This window comes from Drosophila arizonae, chromosome X (genome assembly GCF_054131065.1).
Source record: "Drosophila arizonae isolate 15081-1271.41 chromosome X, UAZ_ARI_1.0, whole genome shotgun sequence".
Classification (NCBI taxonomy): Eukaryota; Metazoa; Arthropoda; class Insecta; order Diptera; family Drosophilidae; genus Drosophila; species Drosophila arizonae.
In genome coordinates this window covers 20792588-20811362 of record NC_142927.1, presented here as the reverse complement: position 1 = coordinate 20811362, position 18775 = coordinate 20792588, and the positions used below count along the sequence as shown (strand labels likewise).

General features: G+C 37.7%; 1 protein-coding gene across 2 annotated transcripts in view; it reads right to left on the bottom strand.

Annotated features, from left to right (window-relative positions):
• Window positions 1-18775, bottom strand: part of RhoU (ras homolog family member U) — a 77495-nt gene that overhangs the window by 30387 nt on the left and 28333 nt on the right. Inside the window, exons 1-2 of one of the 2 annotated variants that reach the window (XM_018015314.2) lie at window positions 16633-16848; window positions 5163-6566 (exon numbers count right to left, since the gene is read on the bottom strand). In XM_018015314.2, the coding sequence (XP_017870803.1) occupies window positions 5163-6413 (1251 nt within the window). In that variant the 5' untranslated portion in view covers window positions 6414-6566; window positions 16633-16848. Of the gene's footprint in view, window positions 1-5162; window positions 6567-16632; window positions 16849-18775 lie in introns of those variants that run through there. The other variant, XM_089475502.1, reaches the window with a different exon arrangement.

Sequence of the window (18775 nt, the reverse complement as noted above, 5' to 3'; positions counted from 1 at the left end):
AACAACTAAGAGTGAGCGCCAGCTCTCGTCTGCCAAAAATAAAACTTTTTAATCAAATAATGCACACACAGGGGGGAGAGAGTAGCTGGCCGGGTTTGACAGGTATTTAGCAGCTGTCAGCGTCCGACATAGAGATGTTATTAACAATTACAGCATGAAATGGAGCTTGGCACAGTCTCGCCTCCCCTCGCCTCATGCCACGCCACGCCCCGCCTCGCCTCATGGTCATGTGGCTTATTGGCCGCCTCATCTCAGTTGCCTGCCGTATCATCCACTTGCCTAGAGATCTGCTCAAGCTGTAATGCTTCGCTGCGCTTTGTCTTCGAAGCGTGAGCCTCACACAGCTCAGACAACAACGGCTTCGTTTCTGACTTTTATGTCTGGCACTGGCTTCGTTGCCAGACAGAGCGACGCGCGCTCAACAACAAAAGCAACAACAACAACATTGACCATGTGGCAATACCAGACATAAACATAAACATCAACAGCAACAATAACAGCAACTCATACAAACGCATTGATTTCAATTGCAAAAGCTTTCAAAGCAAAGGCAAAAACAACATTTGCAGGTGCAGCAACAATTTACACAATTTATTTATGTATTTTTATTTCTTAACTAATTTTTTCTTCGCTGGGATTTATTTAAAGTTAAATTTATTATTAATTAAAAAAAAAAACATAAAAAATATATAACTAGACATATTAATAAAAAAAAAATATATATATATATACAAAATAAATAAATAAATATTTTTTTTTTAATTTTTTTATTAATATGTCTAATTATATATTTTATATATTTAAAATAATTGTCAATCAAATTGACAATTAAGCATTAAATTCTCTCTTATTGTTCATATAATTAATTAGCAATTTAGACTTATGCCACTTAAGCCAGATTATCCAACTGTAATTGTATTAAGTAAAAGGCATTTTTTGGGTAAAAATTCCAATCGAAATTTACACATATACAAAGCTATAGATTGCTCTATATAATAAATAAAATTAAAGTAAGTATTAAATTATATTGAATAGATATATCTCCATTTCATCTTCCCTTTTATAGATTAGAATTGTAATGCAGAGACCAAATTTAAGAAACGAATTCAATCAATTTCTCAGCTATTTCAGATATATCTGACACAAGTCTTCAGGCATTAAATCTATCTATTCGCAATATCCGTAGTATTATACTACTCCTCTATGATATCTCTATGTCCTATATCCTGTAGTTCATTATATTGTATATCCGTCCTCTTGATGATCTGTAGTACATTCCATACAGCAGATATATGTAAGTCGCATGTAAAAGATCTCTGTATATTTTCAAAAAAGATTTTTAGACTCTTAATTAAATATAGTCGAGTCTCGATAATTTGTACCTCCTAAGTGAAAAATTGCGATAAATCGAACAAATTATTTTCCCTTGAAAATAATTTGTTCTCGATAATTCTTGATAGTTTGAATTTCTGTATAAATCGAAAAAAAAAAAGAAAAAGAATCGGATCTTATAAAGACAGCTCTTGACCAATAAAAATAAAAATAAAATAATGCCCTTTGATGCATTCAAGCTTAAGTCTCATCGCTTAACAGAATTCTGTATATTTTCAGCTCTCAAATTCAATCTATAGGTCTCATTAATGAAGTAAATATTTCTTTTAGCAAGGAGTGCTCTTCTAGCGAGCGAGCTAGAGCTCTCTCTAATTGTTACATTTCCACTTCATATGTAATTTCCATAGATATAAATTGGGTAGGTCTTGATCATATTCCTTCAACTTGAATTTCATATATTTTGGCCTTCTGAACCATTTTTCTCACTGCTGTCTCGATTTCTGTTAATCACGTTTTCGACTATTTTCTGCGTTCTGTGCTCTCACATTGACATTTGGGTGTTTCAGTTGGCTCGCCTCATGCATTCATTTCATTATTAATTTACAAAATGTGTTTTAATTTTGCTCAGTGCTCTGGGCTCAGCGCTCAGCTGCTTTCGCGTTTTGCAATCCACTTTTTTTCGTTTCATTTCCCTTAACAGTTTTTAACGCTTTTCTTCTCTGCTTCTATATTCTTAATTTTTTTTTTCTTCGCATTTTTGGTCTTATTTATTTTTGTACTTTTATTGTTGTTGCCTTTCACCAAAGAAGAAAACGTGAAAATTTCTTACATTTTATTTGCACAACATTTTAATTTGCTTGGCATTATTGTCGAACGGTGAGAGGACCGAGGCGCATGCAGCTTCTGCAGCAAAAAGTTGCTGCTGTTGCTGCAGTCAAGTCGTCATCGGCGCACAGTGGGTTCACTACCTAGTTTTCTTTGCAAAAGTTAAAGCCCTTTCAGAAGTTTAAAAAAAAAAAAAAGATTTTACATAGACCTAAAACAAATATTATCAAAAATCTATAAATAATATTCCAATTATGTTTTGAATACCAAAGTAAAAATGAAGTGAAATAATTACATAAATAAAGTAATTGCATAGATTGTACCAATTAATATAATCTGTATATTCAGTAAAGTCTCGATAAATCGAAAATCATAAAAAAAAAATAACAAAAAATTCTATCCCATTAAAAAAAATTGTTCTCGATTATTTGAACTTCTGCGTAAATCGAAAAAAAAAATCGGATTCCTTTCCATTTTGAATTATCGGGACTCGACTGTATATTATTATTTATAGACTATTTCCTTGTATATTCTTGGTATTAAATACTCTATGCATATACTGCAAACATATATCATTTATATTCATATTTTGATATTCATATCTGATAGCAACTCTAGATCCTTTAGCTCTGGCTTTCATTTACTTGCACACCTGTTTCTGCTGCTTTGCACCACTGTGCATCATGGACTCTGAAGTTCTGCAGCAACTATGAAAGGCTCCACAGCAAAGTTTGGCTCGGCGAGACATTGACATGGCTTTTGTATGTGTGTTTGTGTGTGCGTGTTTGTGTGTGTTGGGCTCTGCCTCATTCGTTTATTCCCATTTTTACTCCCATTTGCCATTACTTTTCTTATATTCTCCTATCTATTCTTTTAACTCTGAGCTTACGTTCTATGGTGTCCATCAGTTTTATGTTTGCCCTGTCTGCCCATCGGTGGCTCGAGTGCCGTAGGTGCGCAGCTCGCTCCTTTATCAGTGTAAACAGTCGTGCAACAGCAGCAGCCCTACCAACACCACCAGCACTACCAACACCAGCAACCGCATCATCGGGAAATTCTCAAGACTTGGCCTTCGCCATTCAAATGCTTTCGAAATTCGCGCAAAGGCTTTTTGCTCACTGTGAAATTCTCAGGTCTTCGCAGCTGCTTTACCCAGCAAATTGTTGTTGTGGTCACGACCGAATTTTTACCTCTTTTTCAGCTTCTTTTTCTCTTCACTTTGTGCATTTACGATCTTCTTCTTTTCCTCTTAACCTCTAACCACAATTTAATATATACATATTTTGAAATAATTTTCTTTACAAGCCCAAAATTTTGACTAAATAAAGAATAAAGACCAGACGCACATAACCTTTGGGGGTTAAGCAAATATGCGCTTTATAATGCCGAGTTTTGTCTAGATATCTTGTGAAAATAAAGACATTTTTATGCAAACATCAGCCAGCTTAGATAGAGAGCAGTGCGCTGCTGATAAGAATTTGCTAATGTGATAAAGCTCGACCTAACCAAATTTTATCAAAGACATATAAAATAACTAAGAATGTTGCAATCGGTCATTACCAACTGCATAATACTCATTCAGGGTATAAAAATAAACTAATTTTTTCCGTAAAGCAATTCGGGAGGAGTCTATAGTAGTGATTTTATGGAGCTTTATATAGTTTATAGTAAATAAGAAGTTCAACATTTTCGGAAAATTTTTTATTTCTAGTAGATCTGTAATTTTATCCGATTCTACATGCATCTAAAAGGTGTATATACACATATCCTCTTAAACTTTGAGCATTTTCACATATATTCTATTGTTCCTCCTGAGTTATCAAAGCCCGTAAATATTGTCAATTCAAAGTCTTTGACACTTTTAAAAATAGCATTTCTGAAATTCCGTATATAGTATTTAAAGAATTGCCGCGCCCTTATTGGACGTATTGGTGAATCGGAATGTTTGAGCAAAAGTTGGAATATATCTAATTTTTCCGCTCTAGTTGCAATAGAACTGGTTTATACGGAAAGGCGAATGGATGTACAGAAAGGTTAAAATACACACGGACGGATAGTTGAATGGACAGGCAGACATACGGACAAATATTTGAATTGGCGAACATTTACAGATACCAAACTCAATATACTCTTACACTCCCAGAATGAGCATTCAAAAGTGAAGGATTAACAAATGAAAGTGCTTTAGGAACTGCCTGATTAGAAAATCTTGTGATAAACATATAGATCTAGATCGATGGCTTTATTCATTTTAAATTTATTGATGCATACACTCGAAATATTCAAAGTAAAGGCAATATTTGAAATTCTAGAGTTGCATATTTGGAGATCTATATCATTATCCTTGGGTCATATCATATCTATAGCCACCTCATACAGTTGAATCGCGATAATTTGTACTCCAATAAATCGAAAATTGCGATAAATCGAAAAAACTGTATCCTCTTGAACGAAATTTGTTCTCGATAATTCTCGATAATTAATTTGGAATTATCGGGACTCGACTGTACTATATACACCAACAACTAAATAGTGAGCAGTGAGAGCAGTGTGAATGCTTCACAGCAAATGTAACTTTTTCCATTGTACTCTGTGATAAATAACAATTTGCAGCAATTGCCGTTAAAGAGGACATTTGCGAAATTCCGATGTTTATTAGATAGCGCGTTGTTGGCTGGCAGGAAAGTTTGTAGCTCTGGCTTTTGGCTCATTAAAAATAAAACATGAATACAATAATTGCATAGAACGCACTAATTAATTTTATCTGCAATGGCGTCGTTTTGGCCAACTTTTTGTGCAGCCCCAGTTCTAGCCCCACTTCCAGTCCCAGTCCAGCGCGAGTTCTGGCGCGCCATTTGGCCAAAACGCTAATTATCGCAAAAAGGCAGCACAAGTTTTTTTTTTTTTTTTTTTTGGTATTTTTGGGCCACGTTTTGCGCTGCTGTGAGAGTGAATGAAAGACCTGGGCTAGCTAGCTAGCTAGCTACCTAGTGATATCTACTTACCAGTGCATTGTGTTCTTTAATGGGCGTGGCATTTATCACAGGCTGATAGAGATTGTTGTTGTTGCTGCTGGTCCTGTTGCTGCTGCTGTTGCTGCTGTTGCTGTTGCTGATGTTGCTCTTGATGTTAGTTTTGGTGATGCTGTCGATGCTGCAACTGCTGCGGTGGCCATAATCCGTTTGCTGCTGCTCATGTGAGATGCCAAATATGAAGGGACCCGTTGTTGGGCCCCCCACTGGCTGTGGATGAGGATTCAAATTCGTATTCGAATTCAGGCCCGACCGCTCGGTGTCGGTCAAAAAATCAACATTACGCCGCGTACAGAAATCATCCTCGAAACGTGACGAGTGCAGCATCAGCTGTACCGTCGCCGTGTGCTGTGCGTCCAGATAATTGCCAGAATCCGACGGATGATAGCAGGCATTGGTCGGCGGTGAGCCATTTGCAGCCGAACTGGAGCTACAATTCGATTTGGTTGTGGCCGTCGAGCTGCTGGTGGATGAGACGGGCTTAAAGGATTTCTCGCGCTCCCCATCAAAGCAGAAGTCACTCGACTGAGCCGTCGGCGACGGCGGACTGCCGTACGGATAGCCAATGTGCGGACTCTGCAGATGCTGATTGTACTGCTGGGAGAGCGCATCAAAGTCGTTAAAGCCGTGCAATCCCTTGGCGCTATCTCGCTTCTGTTGCTGCACATACGGAGAGACGTAAGCGTCGCTGGCGCTGGCGCCATTGATGTTGCGCTGCGGCGGCAGAGGTGGCGCCGGCAGAGGTGGCGCCGGCAGCGGTATACCGGCCATGGGCGAGCCCGTCCCCGTCTTCTTCTTGCCAGCGGCCTTGGTCAGCTGCAGCTGGGGACGCCGCTCGCCCAACAGCGGACGCTGCGAATTGTTGTAGGGATGATTGCGCTGCATGTAGGCCGAGCTCAGTGACATGTTGTCATCGTAGTCATTCTCCAGCTCCACTTCCATCTGATTGCATTCATAGGCATGCCCGTAAATGGTCATTGCCGCCGGCCGCTGGCGATCATGTTGATGATCGCAATATTTAATCAGCTTCGCATTCCCATTGGCTGGCATTGGCAGTGACGGTGCCGGTAGCTGCATATTTTGGCCATGGCCATGGACATGTCCGTGGCCATTTAGGGGCAACGTATTGGACGCATTGCTGCCGCTGCCGCTGCCGCTGCCGCTGTTTGTCTTCGATTTGTTGCTGCTGCCGCTGCCAAAGAGTTTGGCCAATTTGACAGTCATATTTGTGTGACGTTTTGCCTCAGACCAGACAAAAACTTTTTCAATTAAAATGTTGCCCAATGCCAAAGACAATGATAGTTGGCCAAACTCGACCCACCAACACACACAGTCGACTGCTGCTGCAGCAATTTACAGTTTCAGCTGGCGTTCGTCCTGCGAAAAGACAGACAAGAAAATACGTATATTAAAGCTAGAGTTTAAGGCATCTGAAGAGCTCAAGGCTGCACTACACTGAACTAAATCGGGTCATATTAAGTACATAGTTTTAATTTAGCATACGAATATATATATAAAGGACCTCAATAGGCAGTATTTAATTTTGAGTTAGCTTTCATTTTATATTTCATGGAATTTTAAAGTCATTTCAGTTAAAATTATTATATATTATTTGCATATTTTATCAATATTATTAATTATATATATTAGTAATTAAAAAAAATATAATAATAAATATAAATATAATAAAATATAATAAAAGCAGAGCTAATTATCTTTATATTTTATATAATAAATATAAATACAGTAAAATATATAAAGTTAAGTACTTTTATATTTTATCATATTAGTATTTAAATTTTCCTTAAATATTTTAAAATATTTAAAATATTTATATTTATTATTATATTTATTATTATATTTTAATCATAATATACGATAGGTATATTAGTAATTAACTCTTTTATATTTTTTTTATTTTAATACATTTCAATTATTTGTATATTTATTATTATATTTGAAATATAGTATGTATATAATGTACGAAAATGAGATCATATTTATATTATATTATATATAGACCCGCCAAATATATATATTATATTCATATATTCATATTAAACTCTGTAACAGTCCCAGATCTTGGCTCAACATAAATATCAATCTCAAGTAAATTCTAGCTAACCCAGCTGGCAATGAGCCTGGCCAATGGATAGACGAACGGACGGACGGACGTACAGCGCCTCATCTTGAGACTCTGTGCCGCATTCACTGCGAGTGGCAGCAACTCTGGGTGCACCGCAACGGAAACTGTAATAGGATATGCATCAGCAAGAACATCAACTAGCTAGTTAGTACGTTCGTTAGTTAGTTAGTCAACCAGTTAGTTAGTTGGCTGCATCAATGACAGCCTGTTAAATTGCACATTGAACGGTTCGACAGTGATTTATAAAAACGCATTTTTTTTTGCTCACGCTCTCTCCCTCTCTCTCTCTCTCTCTCTCTCTCTTTTTCTTGGATTATAATATTTTTTCATTCCGTATTATTTACCAATGGCAGCGTAAACCGCAATTGAGCATTTGCAAAACAAAAAATAGTACCTATTCAAAAAAAATTTGATTAATTTGTAATACAAATAATATATGCAAAATAAACAAAATAAAAAAAAAAAAAACATTAAACAAGTAACAAAAATATATTCATTGAGCAAATATTAAAAAAAAAATAAACATATATATATAATTATAGATATACTTTTATAAATTTTAATATTAGCTCAATGAATATATTTTTTTTTTTTTTTTTTTTTACAATAAATTTCATTTGTAATTCATATACAGCAAATATAATTGAGCCTTGCTCAGCTATCATAGCAGCATAAAAAATTTAAAAAAATATGAAATAAAATAAAAATGTTGCCGCTCAACATATTTTGACAGGCAAAAACATATGGATGACAATTCGCATAAAGCCCAGGTTTTTTGGGCGGGATTATCGATTCAACTGATGAACATATTGGGTTCGATGTGAGTCAATGCCATTGCTGTGCTGCAAAACATGTCGGATTCTCGATGCAGACACCAATGAGAGAACGAAATAGTTATGTTACATATGTACACATGAAATGCACTCGGCTTAGTATTTTTTAAATACGTTTGTCTAACATTCAAAATATTTTATCAGGCGTAACATTTACAAAACTTTGCATCTCTTTTTAATCTCTGATAACATCTAAATTTGAGCTATTTTGCAGTCGTAGATCATTTGACTTGCTTGTGCTGTGAGCCAATAATTCCATAGCTCATATGCGAATTTCTCTATTCATTATGAGAGAACGAAAAAACTGAGACACTACTCCATCATTTTAATATTTTTTAAATATTTTGTATGGTATTTAAGTTATTTACTCATATATATTTCACAAAACGTTTCCAGCTGAACATTAAGCAATGTTCTGGGGTTAGGGTATATCATAGTTGGGCATTTGATTTGCTTCTTCTGTAAGCCATTACCGGCAGTATATGCTATTAAAAGATTTGTGTCCATGAAATGAAACAAATACACACACACGCACGCACACTCAAACACATACACAAAATCAGCTTTATGCACCTATCGCTGTATGTTACGCTGCTGCTGCTGTTGTTGTTGCTGTTGTTGTTGTTGTTGTTGTTGTTGTTGTTGTTGTTGTTGTTGTTGTTGTTGTTGTTGTTGTTGTTGTTGTTGTTGCAGTTGCTGCTGCTGTGCTCTATAAGCCGTCATTTCCCACTGATGCTGCCATGGTCCAGTAACTCTTTTAGTAACTTTCGTGTGTGTCTATGTGTGTGTGTGTGTATCTCGCTGGTCTGTTGATTTCATATCATTTTTAATATTGCAGCTAGGCGCCGGTCCGGCAAACGCCCTCAATGCCGGCCACGCCTCCATCCGCGGGCGAATCACTGACAAAACGAGATTTTCCCGTATGTACATGTGTATGTGTATGTGAAGAGCCTGGCCAACAACAAGCGCAGCACGAACACGAGCCACGACAAAAGGCAATGCAGCACAAATATTAAAACGAGAAAATGCAGAAACAAGGAACAACACACACACACACATACACACACACACACATACTTAAACAAGTTGAGTCGCTCAACTCTGATTTACTCTCTGCCCAGTTCTTGGCAGCGCTCTGACACAGATTTGAGCTAACGCGACTGGAAAATCGTTTTAAAGAAAAACTTTTATTTGTGCGGGAAATGTGTTGAGCGTCGAAGCTCAGCTGAATCGAAGAAATGAAGAAATGATAAATTCATTTGAGCTAAGTTAGGATATAGAACCAGAGCGCTAACACTAAGATCCGAAACTCCGTGGCAGCGCCTTTAAATGCTGGCAGAGTATGCATAAATTGCAATACAAAGAAGAGGAATTCCGCCAGCAGTTTGAGAGATGTGGAAAATAGAGAACGGGAAAATGCTTTGAATGAGGGGGATGCACGGAATGCAACAGTTTGTAATTTACGTCGAGAACTGAGGCAATGGCAAGCGGGAAGTTGGCAGCGCAAAAAGAAATTAAGTGGAGAACAACAAAGAGAATGCCAACGGGGAGTGCCTGACCAAGAGATACCCACAGCTGACTGAGTTCAAAATGTTATAGATTAGTGCGTGAATAGAGAGAGGCAGAAGAATAGCTAGATGACCTACAGAAGTAGTATCAACTGGAAATACCTGAATAAAATAAATAATACCCAACGCTCTAGGCAGACATAGCTCAATGTGAGAAACAGAGGAGCAAGCGAATAGCTTGATGAACGTCTACACATAGAGAGGTAGATCGACTGGGCTGTTGATCCAGCTCAAGAGTTAGATAAGTGGAGAGCAACAAAGAGAGCGTCAGCCGGGAGTATCTGACTAAAATATATCCTGACCATAAAAATATAGATTATATAAATAAAAAGTGACAAACGAATAGCTAGATAAATATCTAGACATAGAAAGGGTAGATCGACAAAACTGTTGATCCAGCTCAAGAATCAGCCAAGGGAAAACAACTAAAACTAACTAAAACTAAAGCGAGCAGCTGGGAGTGCCTGACTAAAAGATACCCTAGGCTAGTCATAGTATAAAGTATTATAAAATACATAAATAGAGATAGACAGAGACATACCTAAAGAGCTATATCGACTAGACTGTTGATTCAACCAGCTAAAGGATTAACTCTGCTTCTAAGTAACTAGATATAGGGCTGTCCGTATTCGATGGACCTATCTGGAAACCCTATATCTTTAGACAGAGACTGGCTATATAAACCGTAAGAAAGAGAGAGAGATAGTGAGAAAGAGAGAGAGAGTGAGAAAGAGGGAGAGAAAGAGAGGGAGAGAGAGAAAGAGAGGGAGAGAGAGAGAGAGAAGGAGATGGAGGGCGAAAGAGAAGGAGAGAGAGAGAGAGAGAGAGAAAGAGAGAGAGACAAGGAGAGACATCACTACTTGAACCAAATAAAATGATTATTATTGTCAACATTCAAATAACGATGTTTTTCTTCTAGGTTGCCATCTGGAAACCGTCGAATATGGTCAGCCCCACTCCCTTTAAACAATTTCCATGGGTATAGCTTTTTTAGCCGTTAAAAAATTACCACTGCCTTTGACAAAGTCACTGTGACGTGGATGTGTGAGTGTGGGTGTGACTTGGCTTCAAGTGGCGGCTGGTAAAGTCGACAGTCGACAGTCGACAGCTGTCGGCTGGCCCACAATAGCAAAGTTCACTTTGTTGTCCTTGACACCATCCTCCGACACACGACACACACACACGTCCACTGGGCACACTGAGTGCGTCATGCTAATGAGAAAGCAGACGATAAAGATATGGCAAATGCTTTGACGACACGCAGGCAACGACTAACGAGCCAAAGCCAAACTAAATGGATTAACTATAAAGTTATATTCGGATATATAGCACAGTAGTCATATATCATATATATGTAGATTATGATCTTAATATACATGTGTGTATATGTGTGCATGTTATTTCAAGCGAAAGTTACTTCTCATGTAATATACGATCAGAATTTTTTGCTGCTGCTGACAGCAGAGCTACAGAGCTCAGTGCGCTACTGCTGGCGACTTCCTGTCACGTCTGCCACATAAAAAACGCTGCGGGCCTTCCATTACAGCCACTGACGACGACTGACAAACAATTTGCAACAAGCCCAACGAAACTTTCGGCAGCTGCATTAAAAAACAACAGCAAAAGCAACAACAACAACAACAGCTACGACATAAGGCAAACTTTATCAAAAGCGACAACAAAGACCGAGAAAGTATGCCGAGCAGCCGGACAGTGGAGTGGCTTACAAATGACCACAAAGAAACAGCCAACTGAATGAGCCGTAGACCTGGGGCTGCACTGGCCTGAGCTACCAGGGAAAGGGTTTGCAGGTTTGCAGGTTTGCGGGTTTGCTGTCTTGCTGCATGCATCAGCCTACGGCAACAATTTGTGGACACAAAAATATGCGCCCAACATGAGATGAAGTTATGCGCCGGACGGACGGACTGGCCACTGCAGCCAAAGACAACAAATGCAAATTATTGTTATTTATCACACACCACCAACAGCATTCAGTATGCTCCGGCTGGCCATCGAAATAAGCAGTTGGAAATTCTGTTCAGCTGAGTTGTTGGAAAGCGCAAAGTTATGCAATGTGATCAAGCCAGCTTCAAGCTTCTTCGTTTAAAGAAAGTATGAAGATGCCGATTAGATATGCACAAATATATGTATATAAGTAATAATATATATATATTACGTCAGTATCGATTCGATTGACAAATATGCAGTATATATATATTGATTTGAAATGCAACTAATCTATGTAGATCTTGACAAGAATTATGTAAAATCCGGGCATAACGACTCCATTTATAGAGTCCGTACGTTTATTGCAGCGTCTTCTGTTTATAACGACGGTTATATTATATTTATCTACAGTTTTATTTACTCAAGCATGAAAGTGAAATAAGTATATTAGTTTTGTGCAATGTTCATCTTGTTGTTCACCCATCCGTCCGTCCGTTTGTTTGCATCAATGCTAGCCCTTTCGACTCCATTGAAGCAACAGACCTTCGAATTGGAACGTATATACTCGGTTACAGCCTTCAATAATACAGCTTCGAGATTAACGAGGGGCGTGGCTAATCGGAATATACATTTTCCGGTTGCTCAGAAACCATGGCAGTTGAAGTGCTAGAGAGTTGAAATATGGAATGTATCATCTATTGATTTGAACAAATTGAGGGCGTGGCAAATCGGAAATTGTATCTGAGCGAATTTAATGCGTGAATGAGTATTCTGCAGTCGGTTCAATTCAATTCTATTTCAAATACATATTTACATTTCTTATATTATCTCAACATCTAAGCGGTATATCAATATTCGATTGTTTAAATAAATACTATATACATATATATGGTATATATACATTACATATTTTTATGCTTCATTTCACATTATTTTTTATGATATGTAACACTTTTTTTATGAATCTTCATAAAAAATATTGCTCTTTATTTTTTTATAAATAATTATATTCAATATTTTTTGCTGCTTATGTAAGCATTTTAAAGTGAGTTTAATAATTATGCAAGCTTTAAGCATTTGCACAAAACAAACAGAGATAAGTGCACTGCACTGCATATAAATATTTGTCGAATATATTTTACATAAATAATTTGCGCTCATTATTAACACTTTTCAATTAATAATTAAAATGAGAGTGTTATAAGTGGTATGGAATAAATAAACAAAAATGAACTTTGGCCTTCAGGGCATACCCAAATGCAGTTAGAGACGGTCTCTCTGTGTGTATGTGTGTGTGTGTGTGTGTGTGTGTGTGTGTGCAGCAGGTGTAAAGTTTAACAAAAACTAAAACCGGACTCACTTTAAAATCTCAGCTAAGCAACAAGCAAATGGAAGAGGAAGAAAAAGAAGAAGAGGACGAGACAGAAAACTGAATTTGATGAAGCCTTTGTAGTGCTTGAAACCGGTTACCAAAACGATCCTGCCAGACAACAATGAGATGCGAAACTTCCAGATTCAGCAGCAGATTCAGCCCTTATCGCATGCCGCCAGCAGGTAGACGGCGAACGAAAATCGAAGCAACCCAAACATCTGCCCGACCTAAAGATACCCAATACCATTTGAAATTGTAGTGAAATAATTATCATATGAGTTGTGTTTAATATGAGGTGCATTGAGCACAGGTACACGAACAAGTGCACTAACTTCTGCTGGACAGTGTGGACTAGGAAATACCCCAATCACAGCAGTTGCTTGATATAGGGGAATAGGTATTGCAGGAGATAGCGCTATAGCTAACTATCGATACAAGGCTATCATATTATCGATACTTAACCATATTTTCCATAGTTGTATCTATATTTATACAGAATGTCCCCAGAAAACACGAAAAGTATTCAATTTGTAAGGCCGTTTCTGTTTGCTGTTTGAATTGAGTAATTTGTATCTTTTCCTGATGCCATTCAAATTGAGTATCGATACAATTATCGATTATCGTTAAGTATCGATAACAATAAAATTATGCGTGCGAATAATTTAATGAATAATTTTAATAATAAAATCAATACAATAATAATTAGATAAATAATTAATAAAAATTGAATTAATAATTTTTAAATTGTTATAATTGAAATAAAGACTTTCATAATGCATTTAAGGTCTACTACTTATATAAACAATATATATAAATAAATTTGTAAATAGTACTCTATTCCTCAGCTAACCAAACGAAAATAATATGTTAGGGGTATGGAATGATTACATAAATATATAAGTATTTCCGACTCTAGCAGGTAAAATCTTAAACAAAGTTGAATCATTTCCTGTATATATAGTTTGCAATATCTTTAAGAATTTTGCAGCTAATCGGATTTATTATAGATAAACTTGACTGTCTGCAATGTAACGCCCATGGGGCGTGTCATATTAAAGAATTTCAAAATTCTAATGATAACTTGCAGTCAATTGGATCAGCATGTGGCTGAAATGAATGCAGTCAGAACCGGATATGTTTTAGCCGTAATGCTACGGGACTCCCAGTGCTGCTCAGTATGTATGGGTCTGTGAGACCCATTTCATGTGAAAACCTAGTTGAACAATGCCAAACAGAGTCACAATCAGTGCACAGCTGCAGGCATTAGGTATATTATGTTTTGTTTTTTTTTTTTTTTTTTTACCCATTTTCTTTGCCGTAAAGATGCTGACCAGCTTGAGCTGTGCGGGCTTGATTAAGGAACGCATATCTGGCAGATACAGATTGGTAGGCACTGTTCTTTTAATTTGTATTTAATCGTTCGCCGCCTCGGGCCAACTGACTGGGCTATGCGGCTGCTGTCAGCCAGAGCAGAGTCTCTGACAGATACAAAACAATAAAGTCACAGCCAGCTGTCGTTGCAGGCGGTTCCGTCCGCATCATCTCTCTATTGTGCCAGCAAATTGATTAGATACAAAAATAAAATCAAAGGGAAAAGAAAAAACAAAAAATAAGATAGAGAAGGCAAAAGAGAAAAAGGGAAAAAATAAAGAACAGAAAACAAGTAACTGAGAATACGAAGAAGAATCAGTTTCGAACACCGGGCCAGCTGTTGCCGAAAACAAAGGCCAAGCGAAACAAAACAAAACAGAGCTAAACAATAAACAACATACAGAAAGAGAGAGACAGAGACAGAGACAGAGAGAGAGAGAGAGAGAGAAAGAGAGAGAGGCAACTAAATGTATCTCGAGCGTGTGAATTTTGTGTTAAAGTCTGTGCAGGTGAGCCAAAGGCTAAGCCAACTACCTCAGTATTGACTGCTAACCCTCGCCTCGAATGTCATAATAAAAACCCAGACCGCCAGCAATGCTCAAGATACAACAACAAAAACAAACGCTACGACAACTACAACTACAACTACTGCACACATCCGTATAAAGTTGCCGTAGTTGAGAAACTTTACATTTTCGTGCAGTTTGCGCTCCGCCGGGAACATCTTCTCTAATAGGGGTGTTGAAATTTTATCGCTCACGCGCATCAACAGAATGATTTTACGACAGCCACAGCAACTATTGCTATTTCATTATCGGCACATCATTACGCGTGAGCGGACCCCATATATATGTATGTGTATGTGTGTATGTCGTGGATGCAGAGTATACCCTGTAAAAGGTATGAGCGGAGCACCTTCGAGAGCCCATCGCAGTGCGCACTCATACATGCAATATGAAACACCTACACAAGTGCTTCAGAGTCGACTACTACAGCTCGGTGGGCAGCACAGTGAAGCCTCCCATGGGCACACCGTGCCGTAGTTACTGATATATGCATGTCAGTCCGTCCACACATTCTATCATGATAACAAAGCCAAAGTGTAGAACATGTATTTCAAAACAGATTGAAAACCACAGAGGGTGCTCGAGTCGGGCTTGCACGACTAGTAAATACCCTGAGCTGAACATGAATATCTATGTATATGTACCATATGCTGTATATACCCTCTGTATATATTTCCTATGTATATGAACTCTATGCTATATATATACCTTGACCGCAAAACAGTACTGGACCTGACGTGATCATGAATACCTATGTATATGCACTATATGCTATATATACCCTGTATATTCTCGAGTCGGGCTTGCACGACGAGCAAATGTACTTTACTTGAACTTATCATGAATACCTTTTTATATGCACTATATGCTCTATATACCCTGCACATATCTCATAGTTCCATATATCAATAATTGCTTACAATATTTCTACAACTTGTAGCTACAGCATAGCTGCTAGTCGTTCATAGTCAGTCATTTGCTTAATGTGGTAGCTGCTGAGGCTGACGCCGACGCCAACGTCAACGTCGCGTCGTCACATTAGTAAATGTTTATTTAGTTTGCCCTTTAACTATTTGGGCAGCGCTGTTGTTCGCTTGCGGCCTTTTCTTTGGAGATGCACCTTGATTAAATTCCTGGAATGGAAAAAACGAAGAAGAAGAAGAAGACGACGACGACAACGACGACGATGAAGCACAAGATCCAAGCAGACCCAACAAACGTCCAGGCCGACAAACAGACGGACAACAACAACTACCAATAAACATTGTCGGCAGTCTGTTGCCGCTGTTGCTGCTGCTGCTGCTGCTGTTATGGCCCGAACAACGACGCTCTGAATGAAGCTCCAAAGACCAGCATCAAAAGCCAAAAAAAAAAAAAAAAAAAACACAAAATGGGAAAAAACTTATTGTAGACACTGGCCATTAATGATGTAGCAGAAAATGTTTTTCAGCCTGCAGCTGCAGCTGCAGCAGCATCAGCCGCAGCAGCATTCGATAGCAACAAGAAAATGCAATGTGCAACCTGTGCAACAGCCACTGTTGCAGCTGTGGCGACTGCAAATGGTTTTGAGTTAAATAACAATTCCTAAAGATTCTTTAACAACGAAACTCATTCGATTGAGCTTAAGCTAAACAACTTACTTGAAAATCAAATGCTTGCCCCTCTCCATTGTATAAGCTGCACTTCTGTTGGGCTTATGGCCGACATTTGTTAGGGTATTTAAAGTGCTTTCAACTGCGCCAAGCCCAGCCCAAGCAAGTTAACTAGCAAAGAAGAGGCAGAGCTCACGATATTCACAATCTCCTTAGCTTGGTTATTTCATGCAACAGCGTCCGCAGCAGCCATGGCTGAGTAACCCAACAGCAACATTAACAACAGCAGCAGCAGCAGCAACAGCAACAACAACAACAACGTCTCTTCTTATCGCATATATTGAAAACTGCTTTAAACTAAAAGCCAAGCGCTGTAATCATATTTCACTCTGCCTGCCGCGCTTTCTTTGCTGTTGCTGTTGCTGTTGTTGCTGCTGCTGTTGTTGTTGTTGTTGTCGAGGGTATTGCCACGTTTTACTGTGGCCGTTGTTGCTGTTGCTGCTCTTGCTCTTCTTATACCCGAAAAAAAACCTCAGCTAACCCGCAACAGGTAATTGATGCCGTTTTGAGCTCTGCAAGAACTTTTAATCAATTTTTCAGATTCGCTTTTGCCGCTGATATTCTTTGGCAACAAAATCTTGTTGTTTTTGTGGTTATTGTTGGTGCTGGTGCTGCTGCAAGGTGTTGCATGTGACCGCCAACAGCCAAAAGCGGCAAGCCAAGCAACCTGCCGTTGGTTGGGCTCAGATTTATGGCACAACCACCGTGGTTAGTGGCCAGAGCTGTAACTGTCTGCCAGAATGAAATTGCACGTTGCTGAATCACAAAAATATTGTTAAAATACTTTATGCAACCGAAGGGGCAAGCCAAGCAGCCAAGCAACCGCGCATTCGAGCAGTCGAGCAGCCAGCCAAGTTGCCAAGTCTTAAACTGTTTCGCTTTGTGTCGAATCACGTAATTGCATAAAGCTATTAGTGAGACCGCAGACCAAACGAAATCTAATGCAAACGTTTCCCTCCGTAGCACTACCTCTCTGAGCAAACTCAAAAGTTGCAGACGATAGAATGACTATCGACAATCAAGCAGGGCTTATCAAAAAGCATCTCGAAATCAGCATTTGATTTGCAATTATTATATCTATTTTCTATATATTTTTATAAATTATAATTAGCTTTAATTACTAATTACTGTATTATATAATTATCAAAAAATTAAGCAGGGCTTATTGCTACATTTATCGATAAATATCTCGATAAGTATTGAAAATATTTATTATTATTATTTTTTTTATATATTATTTATTTAAATTACTAATTATTATATGATTATCATTAACTAAGCAGAGCTTTTCGATAAGTATCGAGTTTGTTTTACTATTTCAAGATTAATATTTTTATTATTATTGCTGCATTGATATTCTATATAAACAAAATTGTGATTTCATCAAACATGTGTTAAGATAATATAAATTATTTTTAAAATATGTTTTCATATATAAAAGTTGGATAAAAATATATATTTTCAATATATATATTCAATATTATTATATACATTTTATACTTGATATAGTACATATACACATTTGTAATATATAGACAATATAAATCATTGATATAATTTTATTTCATTTATATGATGAAATTTCACTAGAGAAGAGACGAATTTACATATAGAACACCTGCCACTAGAGTTGAGTGATATGATATATTATATGGTATATCATGTATATCGATGCCGATAGCATCTTTGAAACGTTTTTTCTAAATTCAACTAGCTCCAATTCAAGACCAATTGAATATAATACACCATCACTCCAAACAAAAATGTTTACTTTAAGCTCAAGTTTTCTGTGAAATACGATCAATCACCTATTTGATTTCGATTTGACGTTAATTCAATGAAGGCCACATTCACTGCTGAGTGCCCCATTTCAGTTGGGCCTTCAATTCCAGGGTATATAGCGTAATTTCCACGCTGTGGTAAGCCACTCTGGCGGAATTATTATTTTAAAGTATAAAGCCGCGGCTTAGAGCTCGTTACCTTCGCCAAGCCATTCGTACATAATTATAGAAATTACAGAAAATTGTGTGAAGGGCTGCACGAAAAGCCATAAGGTACTAAGAACTTTAGCAAGCAAGAGCTTCGCCAGAGCTAAGGGTTAGACTGAAAGATATGCTGTACAGAGGCAGGA